Raw genomic sequence first — 14,970 nt, 5'->3', positions numbered from 1 at the left:
CTCTAGGGTGTGCTATTTTGCCTTCTACACTTTCCTGTTCCTATTTTAAGTTCTATACATGATTACAAACATTAGAAAAATGAGAAAAACTATAAAAATTAATATAAAATAAATTAATATAAAATTAACTCAAATAAACTAAAATAGAATAAAATAAAGTAAAAGTAAACTATAGGATAAGTATGGTTGGGTTACCTCCCAACAAGCGCTTCTTTACTGTCATTAGCTTGACAGACAGCTCCTTTACGGAGGGTTATAGGGGCTCAGATCTTCACCCCTCATTGTAAACTTCCTCCCTGTGCTCTCATGAATTAGTTCAACATGCTCTAGAGACAGAATTCTGTTCACCGTGTATGGGATGATCGGACTTCTTGTGAAGACTACTCTCATGCAAGGTGAGAAGTCTTTAGTATGAATATTCTTGTTCCTCCAACCTTTGGGTACTTTCTTCTTGGGGCCTCCTCCTTCAATGGTGGGTGGTGAATGTCCAACACCAAATTTAGGTTTGATGTCATGGGGCTTTGTATGGCTTTCCACTGAATTAGAAGACTTGAGCACTGAGCTCTATATGCCAGTACCATCTTTGTCAGAGAGAGGTTGAGGCTTAGGAATTTTGAATAGCAAATGGTCCTCATGCATCCTCAAGACTAACTCTCCTCTCTCTACATCAATCAAGGCTCTTCCAGTAGCTAGGAATGGCCTTCATAGGATGATGGAGTCATCATTTTCCTCCCCAGTATCAAGTATCACGAAGTCTACAGGGAGGTAAAGGTTTTCAACCTTTACTAGAACATTCTCCACCAATTCATATGCCTGCTTCAGGGACTTGTCCGCCATCTCCAGTGAGATCCTTGTGGGTTGCGCCTCTTGGATCTCCAGCTTCTTCATCACAAAGAGACACATCAAATTTATGCTTGATCCAAGGTTGCATAGTGTCTTCTCAAATGTGATGATTCCTATAGTGCAGGAAATTAGGAAGCTTCCGGGATCTGGTGATTTCTGAGGTAGCTTCTTTTGCACTAGTCACTGCACTCCTTAATTAGCACCACAGTTTTATCTCCCCTCAAGGCCTTCTTTTCAGAGAATACATTTTTCAGACAGGCCATATAGAAAGGCTTCTTCTCCAACACTTCAGCAAAAGGAATATTGATCTGTAACTTCTTAAAGACTGCCAAGAATTGAACAAGCTGCTCATCATTGGTCTCCTTTTGCACTTCAGAAAGTGTCATACTTCATGCTCTTTTATCACTACTGGGGCATGTACTAGTGCACTGCCCGTCTCCTGTTGAGCCTTTTTCTCCTTCAAATCCTCAGCAACATCTTCCTCTTTAGGCACGACCTCTTTGCCCATGGTGAGGGCTTTACACTCTTCTCTTGGATTTACCTTTGTTTTGCTTGGAAGAGTGTTGGGAGGTCTCTCAGATATCCTGCTAATCAACTGACCCACTTGTATTTTCAAGTTTCGAATTGAAGACCTAGTCTCTTGCATAAAGCTGTGAGTGATCTTAGAAAGGTCGAAAACTATTGTGGCTAAGTCAGAGAGGCTGTGTTTGGACATCTCCATCTACTACTGAGAGGGTTGGAACTGCCTATTGTTGTACCTATTTTGATTGGTTCTATTCTGGTTATTGTTGAAGCCCTGTTGAGGCTTTTGCTGCTCCCTCCACCCAAAGTTAGGGTGATTCCTCCATCCCTGATTGAAAGTATTTGCATAGGGATCATTATTAAGAATTTTCCATGTAATTTACTTCCTCCATGGTGGGTTGAGCAATGTCATAAACGTCCCCTTGAGTGTGGTTCCCTGTCATGCCATAGGATGCATCTTGAGTGTTGACGGCTGAAACCTGTATCCTGGTTAAGTGCTAAGAGATCATTTTTATCTGCTGGGACATGAGCTTGTTTTAAGCCAAAATAGCATCCAGTGTGTCCACCTCCATAACTCCTTTCTTTTGAGTGGTCCCAATGTTCACAGGGTTCCTCTGGGAAGTGTATATGTACCGGTTGTTTGCAACCATCTCAATAAACTCATCTGCCTCCTCAAGCGTCTTCTTCATGTGTAGAGAACCACTTGTAGAGTGATCCAATGATATCTTGGCCATTTTAGAGGGGCCATCATAAGATATCTACAACTTTGTCCAATCTAAACCATGTCTGCGGGGCATCTTCTGATCATCTGCTTGTATCTCTCTTGTGCCTCATAGAGGGACTCTCACTCTTTTTGTCTGAAGATCTGGATGTCCACTCTAAGCTTACTCAACTTCTGGGGTGAAAAGAACTTGGTCAGAAATCCAATGACCACCTTGTCTTATGAGTCCAAGTTCTCTTTGGGTTGAGAATCAAGCCACTGCTTTGCTCTATCCCTTACAATAAAAGGAAAGAGCATGAGCTTGTAAACTTCAGAGTTCATCTGGATCTTTCTGCGGAAGTCCATGAAACTGACAATTCTGCTACACCAGAGTAACTAGTTGAAGTTTACGCTCAAAATTGTTGGCACCAATGGTAGGTACAGATATGCTGCGCCCATAGAAGTCAGCTGTGGGTGCAGTGTATGAGGCAAGAACCTTCCTTGCTTGCTCTTCAGTGTTCGGATTCCCTCTATTAGCTGCCATAGTGGTCTCTTCAGCCTCCTTCTCAAAAGTTTTCTTGAGATTTTCTTTGGCTTTGTAACCTTTAGCATGTTGTAAACGCCGCCTCAAGGTTCTTTTAGGTTCAGAATCAAACTCGAGAAGGGGTTCTTTGTCTCTATTCCTGCTCATAAACAACAAAAAACAAAGAAAAAGTGGGAGTCTCTATGTCAGAGTATAGAGAACTCCCTGTCAGATATCCTATGTAAAAAGAGAAAATTAAAACAAATGAGGAAATTAACAAGAAAATTCGAAAATAAGAATGCAAGATTTAACCTAAAAAATTTTTAAAACAAGAAGAAAAAGGATTTTTTTTTAATTTTCAAAATTCAAAAAGATAGAAAAAACCCTAAAAAGACACCAAACTTAAAATCTGAAATTAAATGAAAATAAAATAACTAAAACAAAATTCGAAAATAAAGGAAAAGATAAAAATAAAAAATTTAAAAGAAGAATAAAAGCAAAAATAAAAAATTAAAAGAAAAAGCAAATGAACAGAACAAAAAATACCTAATCTAAGTGACGTTAGGATTTTTGCTAGTAAAGAATTTTATAAAGTCGCGTTGTAAGTATAGATTCTAAACCAACAGAAATCTCTTTGTACAAACGTTTGGTTGTCACAAGTAGCAAACTCCTAAATAAATTGATAACCGAAGTATTTAAACATTGTGTTGTCTTCTCAAGGAATTGCAGGGAGGTATGTTCTTATTACTGGCTATGAAAAAGGTAAAATTGGAGGGTTTTGAGAGTGATGAACGAGTATGATAAATGACAAGTAAAATAAATAAATAACTGTAAATCAAACTCTTGGCAAGGTATGAGAATTTGGAAGTCCTATCCCAGTTATCCTTATCAATTGTGATGAGAATTGAATTTTTCTCCCACTATGTTAACCTCTAACTATGAAGGTAAGTTAAGTGGATGAATTAATTCGAATCCTCAAGTCCCAGTCTTTCCTTAGGAAAAGTTAGAGTTATTGGATCTCGAATTAATTCTTGAAGAACTCCAATTTTCAGTCAACAATGAGTTTGATAACTCAAGAGTTACCAATTAATCAACCAAAGCCAAAAGGGAATAAAATCTACTTGAATGAAAATAATTTGGATAGAGCACCAGCATCAATAACATAAATTAGAGAAAACAACCATAAGTCTGAAATACCTCAAATTATATTAAATAGAAAATCAATCTAAACATAGAAATCCATAAGCCAAATTGGCAACATCAGATAATCAACCAAAATGATAAATAAAAGTGGAAAATAAATAAAAGAAACATTGAACCTGTAAATGAAGAAGATGAAAATATTCCTAAGTCTTTTAAGATGAATTCTAATCCTAATCCTAAGAGAGAGGAGAGAGCCTCTCTCACTAAAAACTACATCTAAAACTATGAAAAGTGAATTATCAAAGCATGATCATGAATGGATGCATTCTCCCACTTTATAGCCTCTAATCTGTATTCTCTGGGCCAAAAACTGGGTCAGAAACAGCTCGAAAGTCACTTCCAGTGCTTTCTGGTCTGTACAGGTCGCGGCCAAGTGACGCGGAGGCGTCATCCACGCGTCCGCACGGATTACAGTTCGCAGATGCGACTCGGGCGTGTCATTCACGCGTTCGCGTCACCTAACTTCGAGGCAGCTATGACAAATTATATATAAAATCGAAGCCCCAGACGTTAGCTTTCCAACGCAACTAGAACCGCAACATTTGGACCTTTGTAGCTAAAGTTATAGCCGTTTGAGTGCGAAGAGGTCAGGCTGGACAGATTAACAACTTCTTCAACTTCTTGTATTCCTTCCACTTTTTCATGTTTCCTTTCCATCCTCCAAGCCATTCCTGCCCTATAATATCTGAAAACACTTAACACACATATCAAGGCATCTAATGGTAATAAGAGAGGATTAATAATAAGCAAATATAAGATCAAAAAAGCATGTTTTCAATCATAGCACAAAATCAAGAAGAAAAATATAAAACATGCGAATTGTATGAATAAGTGAGTAAGGAGTTGATAAAAACCACTCAATTGAGCATAAGATAAACCATAAAATAGTGGTTTATCGACCTCCCCACACTTAAACAATAGCATGTCCTCATGCTAAGTTCAAGAGAAACTATAAAGAGATGAAGAGGAATGATAGAATGTATGATATGCAACCTATGAATGCAACTAAATGCAAAATGTTTCTACCTACTTGGTTAAAAATAAATAAGTTCTCCAAGACAAACATAAATCAGATTTCACTAATTTAAATCATACAGTGAAAACAAGTAAACTTGTAAGAAGATAGCTCATGAAAGCAGGGAACATAGAATTAAGCACTGAACCCTCACTGGTAGTGTATATCACTCTAATCTCTCTAGTGTATAGGGTAATCACTCTACTCTTCCCTAGTCATGCTTTCTAAAACTTTGTTCTTCATCTAATCAATCAACAGATATTTAGTATACTAATGCAAACATCATGAGGTCTTTTTAGGGTTGTAATGGGGCTGAGGTAAAGGTAGGGATATATATATAAGGCTAAGTGAGCTAAGTAAGTGAATTCTTGATTAGTTTAAGATCTCACCTAACATACATACTTTGTAAAGCAAAGCTTATTTACCTATTCTCCCATATTTTTCCCACTTTTGATGTTACATGCTCATGCATTAGTTTTAATTTTGTCCTATGTGCATTGCTTTCATGAGTAGGTTCCCAAATTCCCAATATTCAAATAAATTAGAAACATGATACATTCCCGTATTAACCCATGTTCCCACAGTTTCCCCACACTTAGTTGATACATAATCTCTATCTTAAGCTAACCAAAGATTCAATTTGGGATTTTTACTTTTGTTTTTCTGCTTAAGGCTAGTGATGTGGTTATAGAACAGAAATGGGTTAAAAGGCTCAAGGTGGCTAACAAGGGTGATGTAAAGGGTAGGATTATTTGGGATAAGTGAGCTAAAATCAAATAATGGCCTCAATCATATGCAAACATGTAAATGCACTAAATATTGGACATATAGAATGGAACAAAGCAGAGATTGCAATTATAGAGAAGGAAACACACAAGAATAAAAATTTATGGTTAAATAATATAACCATGTAAATAAGCTCAAAATCTCACGGGTTGTGTGTTCTAATCACAGGTTGTGTGTTCTTTGACTCAAAAACCATGTTCCAAATACAACTTCAAACAAGTGTAACAAAAAATTTTATTCAAATTAGTGAAATGCTATAAAATGTTTCTTGCAAAAGAAATTATTACTTTAACCAAGTGGTAAAATATGCAGAAATAAAACAAATATACAAATGCAACAATGAACTATCAAATAAAATAAAACATTAGTGTTGAAATAGGAAATAACTAACCCATGGAGATCGGTATCGACCTCCCCATACTTAAAGATTGCACCGTCCTCGGTGCATGCTAAGATGTGCAGGTGGACGGGTTGTTCCAACTGATGCTTTTCTCCAAAGATTGTGCAGATGGACTTGTATTCTCTCCCCAGCAATGGCGTCAAAAATTTGGTGCGCAAAATTAGAACTCGCACAACTTAACCGGCAAGTGCACCAGGTCATCCAAGTAATACCTCAGGTAAGTGAGGGTCGATTCCACGAGTATTGTCGGACTGAGCAAGCAATGGTCGTCTTGTTGGACTTAGTCAGGCAAATAGTAAAAAGAGTTGTGTTGTTGTAAACGCATAAACAAGTGAACAAGAAAATAAAGAAAGCAATTAAAGGGTTTGCTGTAAAATGATGATGAGAAATTAATTAAGGTTTTGGAGATGTTTACTTTTTCTGGATTAAAATGTCTTACTAACTATTTTAACAATGAATGTTTCATTCTATGGAAAACCAAAAGTGATTAAACCCTAATCTCTTAGCGATTTAATCTCCTCTAATCCTCATCAAGCACCACCCTCGTGGCCACTCAATTCTGATTAGAGGGTTAAGTTCAGAAAACTAGTTTAACACCATAAAAATCATAATTACCCAAAGCTAATAGGATTTTATGTCACATGTCCCATTTAGTTCATGTAATTAATAATTTAAGAGGAATTTGTTTTCAAGCTGTAGTTCAAGCGAGATAACTCTCTCGAGAATCACAAGAACTCAAGTAGAAAAAGGTCATACTCTCTTTCCACCCAATTCATGAGATTAAGAATGAAAACAATTCTTAGTATAGAATCAAAACATTAATTAAAGTAGAAGAATAATAGTTCTAATCCATAGAAATAAACAGAGCTCCTAACCTTAACCAGGAGGTTTAGTTGCTCATAACTTATAGAAAAAACAGGGTTCTGAAAAGTGCGAAAGGAAGAAGATCCTAAACCTAAGTGGTCTTTTCCTTTAAATACTAATCTAATAATAAATGCTAGACCTAAAAGATATTATTTGTAAATAGAAATTATAAAAAGAAAATAAAATAAAATTAATAAGTGCTAAATCCACTTGGAGGCCCAAAGAGGTGTAAAACGGGTTGCAGCTGGCGTTTAACTTCAGGAATGGGCGTGAGACGCCAGGGGAGGAGTATAACGTTGCTGGCCTGTACCCCCTACTGGTGCCAAATGCCAGGTGGGCGTTCAGTGCCCAGGGAGGCTGCTGCCAGCATTTTCTTTTCTTGCCCCAGGCTCCTCCAAACTGCTCCGAATTTCACCTAAAACCATAAAAAAATTTTCAAAGTAGCATCTAAAGGTAATTTTTGCACTGAAATCAAGTAAAAGTAAATAAAATCTAACTCAAAACAATATAAAAATTACTAGAAAAAGGGTATAAGATCCTCACGCATCATGCAACTGTGGGCTTTCTCAGGTGGAGTGACTTCTATGTCGCCATGTTATTGCGTGTTGTGCTAACCAGCGACTGGACTGGCAACTGTATGTCAGCAATGTATACAAGATGTCAGAGATTCAGAAGGTCTACATAGTTGAGTTTATCCTGTTGGCCGACACGGAGACTTGGCCTGATTACCTAAGACTGACGATGGTCGAGAATCCTATCTTGAGACGAAAGTCAAAAGGTTGTCCCAAATCGACTCACTATCTGAATGAAATAGATTCACGGGAAATGCGCGGTCCCCGGGTATGCCATCTTTGCGGGAGACAGGGTCATAGTCAGAGTAGATGTTCTCAAAGTGCTGGACCAAGTAGGGTTGGTGGCAGTGGTGGCTCGTATGGTTTTGTTTCAATGCTGCATTTCAATGTAGTTATTTTTGGTTAATGTAGTTCAATTAGGAATTTCAATATCTATGTAATTTTAAGTTAATGTATTTAAGTTAATGCATTAAATCATGAGTTTGACTCAAACTGAAAGTTAATACAACAAATAGAACAATGAAAATAAACAAATTTTAACTAATGGGAAGTTAAACAAAGTTCAACTAACTAAAAATTAAAACAAGAAATACAACGATGAAATAAACAAACTTTGAGGAAAACCTAAAGGCCTAAACTAAAACAAGAAATACAACGATGAAGTAAATATAGTTTGACTAAACTAAAAACTAATAAAACAAATACAACAACAAAATAAATAACTAACAGCTTACGGCTTCTTCTTGAAAAATCCCATTGCCTTGTTCACTATCCCTTTAACACTTGACGGTGTAAACCTGGTTGGTGGACGGACATCTGTCTGTAGGTTGTACTGATAATCCCGATCAACTGCCTGTCTTTCTGTCGTCGAACTGAACCCACCTCCATCTGTATGTTCCTCCACTGGACTGGACCACCTGCCTCTGCCTATCTCTCTACTGGACCTGAACCACATGTCGGGGCGGAAAGATTGGGGATATACTCGCCAACATGCTCCTGTGTCGGCTTGCTCAAGTCCAGATCGATCGGAGCCTGCTGTGATGTATTCATACAACACCGATCAATCCGTATATGTGACTCAATGCATACACTGGCTCAACTATCAGTTGTGGCCGATGGATGGTATCGATGAGACGAACCGTCAACCGATGCCCGGTGAGATTACGAGGACTACTGTGATGGGATGGTTGGGATGTAAGCATCATCAAGAACAGGACCACCGTTGTCAAGAAATCGACGGATGATATCGTAGTCCCCAAATGTCTGTGGTGAGAATGGGGAAATGTCTGCCAACTCGAATCCATGATTTTTGTGCTGGCTGTGATGAGACTGATGTTTATGATGTGTGCTGCGATGGCTAGACTGCCCATGATTCAATCTGTTGTGCTGAGATAGTTATGGGAGATGATAGTAAAATGGCTGAAATACTGCATAAGGTTGTGCTGGCCTATTGGGGTGGATGCTGGAATGGCTGCTGCAGTGGATATTGGGGTGGCTGCTGGGGTAGATGCTGAGGATTGACATCTGACAGTCTCAGGTACATCCCGTATGATCCAATATACCCACTTCGGTAATCGGCAGACAGGGTGAAGCCAACATTTGGTTGCAGGCCCTAATCTCTCAGACGACTGTTGCGGCGTTTACCCTATTGTTGTATCCATTCATCATGAATCATGCGCCAGTCATGGTGCTATACTCCCCAAAGAGTATAACAATGCGTGTTAACTGGTATGGCTTGTATTACCAGAGGGGGATTGTGTATATCCGTATTGCGAACCACTCGGTCCGCAGGAAGCCAATACACACTCGAATGACACCAATGGCCCTACCGTGTCACAGACCTCAAGGTGTGCGTGTAGTTCGGCAGGAATGATGATGCCGACATACGACCTCCAAAAAAATGGCAAAATATTCCAAGGGGCATTAGATTATTAATAATGCCATAAATTATAACAGAAAACCTCAAAATCCATACTCATCTCTTCCATAAAGTCGATCATGTGCCTAATGTTCGCCTGAGTCATAGACATCCATTTTCGGGTCCGTGAATGATAACTTCATCTACAACAGAGAACATTATTCTCATAGTTTGAATTACATCTTGCCAGTAGACCATAAATAACATACAAGTCAAATTCCAATAAAATAATGACAGTTACCTGTGTGCCACCGGTATTTCAGCCGACGTAAGCTGGTGTCGGGGAATGGGCTTCAGTCAAGGCATACACTCCCACACTTAAGCAAATAACAAACCAAGTGGCCGATCAATCTCCTTACAATCGTATCGTGACGCACGACACAATGACCTATAAAGGTGTGCGAGAATTGAGTGAATCAACCCTACACACTTGAGCGGCTAGAGCGGATACACGTCCGGTGAGGGTTCGATTTCTCAATTACATGTTTCTACCGATGATCATCTTTTCTTACAAGTTTGTAAAATCTTTCAATAACTTAATTCAATTGTGGGTTTGATTTGAGTGCTATGGCTTTAGCTCTCATTCTTATATATGTATTCTTGGAAGTTGATTTATCTTGACCAAGTAGTTGCATTCATGTAGATAGATTGCATATAGTTAGTTTGCATTGAATAAATGTTGATACCTTTTGTTTCTTTGTTAATTCTAGCATGAGGACATGCTTGGTTTAAGTGTGTGGAGGTTGATAAACCCCATTTTTAGGGTTTATCTTGTGCTTATTTTGGGGAATTTTATCATCTTTCTCACATTTATTCAATGAAATGGCATGGTTTCATGATTTTATCCTAATTTGTGCTTAAGTGTGAAAATATGCTTTTTAGGCTTTAATTTGCTAATTTTGATTCACCTTTGATTCCACTAGATGCCTTGATGTGTTTGTTAGTGAATTCAGGATAAAAAGGATAGGAATGGATCAAAGGAGTGAAGAGAAAAGCATGCAAGATGGAGAACTCATGGAAAATCAAGGATTTGGAGTGTACCTGCCAACGCGCACGCGTGATAGACGCGCACGCGTGGATAGAAAAATGGCCAGCGACGCATACGCGTGACCCACGCGTACGCGTCGATGCTTGCACGTGATCTCATTAAAGTGAAAATGCTGGGGCAATTTCTGAGCTGCCGAGGCCCAAATCCAACTCATTTCTAAGAGTATTTCATGCGAAATTCAAGCTTGGACAAAGGGGGGTGTGCACATAGTAGAGTTTTGGATCATGCTTTAGTTAGAATTCTAGAGAGAGAAGCTCTCTCTTCTCTCTAAAATTAGGTTAGATGTAGATTAGAATTTCTTAGATCTAGGTTTAATTCATGCTTTGATTTACATTTTCTTTCTAATTTCTTGTTTCTTTACCTTTGCTTTCCTAGTTTAATATCTTATTCTTTTTATTTGTTTACTTTGTTGTTGATGCACTCTTTCTTCTTCTATTTTCCTTTAAGGCAATTTATGTTTGATTTCTTTTATTGTTGATTTGCTTTGTTATTGTTATTTCCTTGCAATTGGTAGTTGTAGATTTATATTTCTTGAAATTTTATCTTACTTACCTTTTATGCCTTCCAAGTGTTTGATAAAATGCTTGGAAGGATGTTAGAGTAGATTTTCCTTCTCTTGGCTTGTGTTGAGTAATTGGTGACTCTTGAGTTATCAAACTCTTTTGTTGATTGATAATTGAAAATTGCTAGTTGACTTGAATGCCACTAAAGCTAGTCTTTCATTATGATTTGACTAGGACTTGTGGTCTCAAGTTGATATCCACTTGACTTTCCTTCATAGTTAGAGGTTAACTAAGTGGAGCAATGGACAATTCTTGTCCCAATTGATGATGATAATAAGGATAGGACTTTCAATTCTCATTCCTTGCCAAGAGCTTTCTTAGTTGATTAGTTTATTTCTTTTGCTATTTATATTTCTTGTCTCTTATTACAAAAACCCTAAAACATTCCTTCATAGCCAATAATAAGAACACTTCCCTGCAATTCCTTGAGAGACAACCCGAAGTTTAAATACTTCGGTTTATTTTTATTGGGGTTTGTACTTGTGACAAACAAATTTTTTGATTGAGGAATTGTTTGTTGGTTTAGAACTATACTTGCAACGAGATTTCATTTGTGAAATTGTTTACCAACCGACAATTTCCGTTCATCACCCAACTGTCGATCCTCGTTGAGGGCAACTCCTACGAGTGTGGGCTAGCTACCTACAAAGGCCACATCGTTTTGGCCTGTTGGGGTCACCTTCTTCCATGTTGTTGTGGATCTGTGTGGACCGTGGTTGACTCTCTCTAGCACGTCTCATGTTAGGGTCAGGGATGACAGTCGGTCCGTCATATGGCGGCCAAAGCCCCTTTGGAATACAAGGTGCAAAGGCCATCTGATACACCTTAAAAACCTCAGCCATGCTGTAAACTTCATCAACGAATGTGACCCAATCCAGTCGTGACTGATCACAGCATGCGATTGCATGGCAATAGGGGTAGTGCAGGGCCTGAAAATTGCCACAGTCGCACGTACGATCTCTAAGCGAAACTCGGTAAGTTCCCAATGAAAACTTACCCGTAGGTGTAGTCTCCGCGATAGTATACTCGGACTTATGCTTATCAAATAGTGTCACTGTGAAACACCTTGAATCCTTCAAGTTCTGCTCAATGGCTTTAACAAGTGCCTGGGAAAATCGGTGTCTGCCCCCCAGTTGTGCCTCTTCTGACTGACCCCGAACAACAAACAGCTCTGCAAGCCTTAAGTACGTCGACTTGACCAACGACATCACTGGTAGATTCTTGGTTCCCTTCAAAACAGAATTGACACACTTAGATATGTTGGTCGTCATGTGACCGTATCGCCTGCCTCCATCCTTGTGTTGTGTCCACCTCTCATACTCCATCCTATTTGCCCAATCACACATAGCTGAATTCTTTGTTCTCATGATGTCAAACCAATACTCAAACTCGGCCTCTGTCTTAGCATAAGCAGCATTCACCAGCCACCTCCTAGCATCCTGCCCCTTGAAGCTGAGATAAAAATTGGCTACAACATGCCAAATACAAAATGCCCGTTACGCATGAAGAGGTTGCCATCCACTATCAGGTGTCTCTAGTGCCGCCTTGATGTCGTCGTGCTTGTAAAAAATCACCAGAATGCCCATTTGTGGCGTCACATGTCTTCTAAGGTTGGTCAGAAAGTATGACCAAGACTCTGTATTTTCTTCCTCCACAAGTGCAAAAGCAATAAGCAGGATGTTCGAGTTTCCGTCTTGAGCAATTACTAATAACAAGGTGCCTCCGTACTTACCATACAAGTGAGTACCATCGATGCTGACTAGAGGTTTACAGTGTCGAAATGCCTCAATACAGGGAGGAAATGTCCAGAAAAGACGGTGAAAGTAGACAGTCGATTCATCAACCTGATCACCCACTCTAACCGGAGAGGTCTTTAGAAGAGCTATCGTACCATCCATGGTGGACCTCACCCCAAGGATCCAACGGGGAAGCTCGCCATAAGACACCTCCCAGTCCCCGTAGATCTGTGCTACTGCCTTCTGCTTCGCCATCCAAACCTTCCTATAACTAAGCCTGAAACCATAGGTGGACTCAGTTGCTTCCTGCAACACTTTAATCGTAATCGACGCATCCGCTCTGACCAACGGAAAGATCCTCGCACAGACGACATGATAATCAAGTTGTCTGTGGTTGCTCGATATGGATGTGGCCAAACATGTGTGCGGTCCATTCTACCTCTTAACTTCCCACGTGCTCTTCCGTTGCCGCAGTGCGATACGAATCATCCACGTGCACCCTTTTCCAAACTCCTTGCACTTCCCTTGGTATTTGAGATGGTCCGATTCCATCACCCTTTACTCAACTCCACGTCGGATGCTGTAATCTTTCACACTCAGCACAGCTTCCTCCTTACTCTGGAAAGATTGGCCAAGACGAAATTCCGTCAGACCAGCTACATCATGCAGACCCTGACCCACAAACGTCTCCTCCATCTCTCGCTATTCGCCAATGGCTTCCAAGTTCAACGCTGACAAGTGTGGAGGATATTGCAGTGTGCCAGAACCCGATGCTCCTTGGGGTGTATGTGTGTTGCTCGGAATATCATCCTCACTATCCCCAACAATGTCGACCGGCTCATCCGCTGAATCATCGTCTCGCATGGCATTTTCAACACGATCTGGTCCAACCTTATAGTCAAAATCGGGGACACCATCAGGCACACTAGCAGTACCAATCGCAACACATGGAGGATTGTATATCGGACCGGAAGGTGCGACCACCGGCATTGACGTGGAGACACCACCCATCGTCTTCGACTGAGGATTTGGCACAAATGCCCCAGGGCTGTCGACGCCATCTTCCAACTTCACAAACAACTCGGGTATTCTAACCTCCGGAAAACTCCGCCGACAGTGAAACAAGACCTGCAAGCCTTCATTGGACCCTATCACAAACGTCTCATACTTCACACCAGCAGACACATCGGCAATGGGAATCTTGTAGAACAATTTTTTAATCCACTTTGTCCCGCACACACCAAGCTTCTATAATATGCTTTGTTTTATCTCTGCCAACGTACTCAACAGCCGAATAAAAACACTAAGGGGTTCCCTATCTATAAATTTAACCCCGTGCCTTTTACTTTTTTTTTTTAATTTTCCCAGAGCAATGCACCAAAGCCACAAAACACTCCTCCCCATCCATTTGTGAGAAATGATACTCTTCTCACCTCAATACTACCTTGGAGGGGTATTTATAGGCAACCAGCCTCGAGGCACCCTCCACATAAACCGCTACTGCCTATAGCGGTTTATGGTCAAATCGTGCTCCACAGAAATCGCTGTTTCCTATAGCGATTTCTGTTTAAACTATTGTGCACGTAAAACACAGCTGGCAGTAGTAGTTTACATTATACGCTAATCTGCTGCTGGCAGTAGCGATTTTTATAGATTTGTGAAAAAATGCAATTGCGTCTTCCTTTACCAAAATGTATAATCAGGTAATTTTGCTGCCCATTTTATTTATTTAAGAAAATTGCCCTTTATTCAAGATAGGTTAGATTAGACTAAACTGTAGGATAAATCACTCTAACTTATTTTCACCTATAATTTTGTTTTCTTATATATATATTACGATAATAATTCAAACTCTGAAGTTTTGTTTATTCACTATTTTGTTGGTGGAAAAAATTAACTGTCTAACAAAATTGTGTTTGATTTTTTAGTCCTCTCTTTGCTGAAATGATATGTAGCTAACACTACAAGAAAAATGTTTATTATCGTCGAATTTAGCATTGTAGAGTAGCGGCATCTTTGACGACAGTTTAGGCATCAAATTCGTCATGTTAAAATATTATCGGCGGATTTTCGTTTTCGACGGTAAATTCACTGGTAATAATTGGATAGAAAACGGAAAAAATATGCACGACATTTAGGGTCAGGTTTATCGGCAGGAAAGTCCGATGGTAAACCCACTTAGTGGAACGCTGTGTTTTGGTAACCCGCAACATGTTACCGTCAGATTTATCTGCATGTAAATCCAACGATAATTGTACCCTAAATTCGAACCGCGAA

The 14,970-nt window shown here is 39.5% G+C and overlaps 1 protein-coding gene across 1 annotated transcript; it reads right to left on the bottom strand.

The window, feature by feature from the left end:
* Positions 1-11,595: 11,595 nt before the first annotated feature.
* LOC107470445 (uncharacterized) lies at positions 11,596-13,389 on the bottom strand. Its single transcript, XM_016089845.1, has 3 exons — positions 13,256-13,389; positions 12,458-13,033; positions 11,596-12,409 (listed from the first exon to the last, which is right to left on the bottom strand). Exons 1-3 carry the CDS (start codon positions 13,387-13,389, stop codon positions 11,596-11,598), a joined length of 1,524 nt encoding a protein of 507 aa, XP_015945331.1.
* Positions 13,390-14,970: the final 1,581 nt, after the last annotated feature.

This window comes from Arachis duranensis, chromosome 10 (assembly GCF_000817695.3).
Source record: "Arachis duranensis cultivar V14167 chromosome 10, aradu.V14167.gnm2.J7QH, whole genome shotgun sequence".
Classification (NCBI taxonomy): Eukaryota; Viridiplantae; Streptophyta; class Magnoliopsida; order Fabales; family Fabaceae; genus Arachis; species Arachis duranensis.
This window is presented reverse-complemented; position numbering and strand designations above follow the sequence as displayed.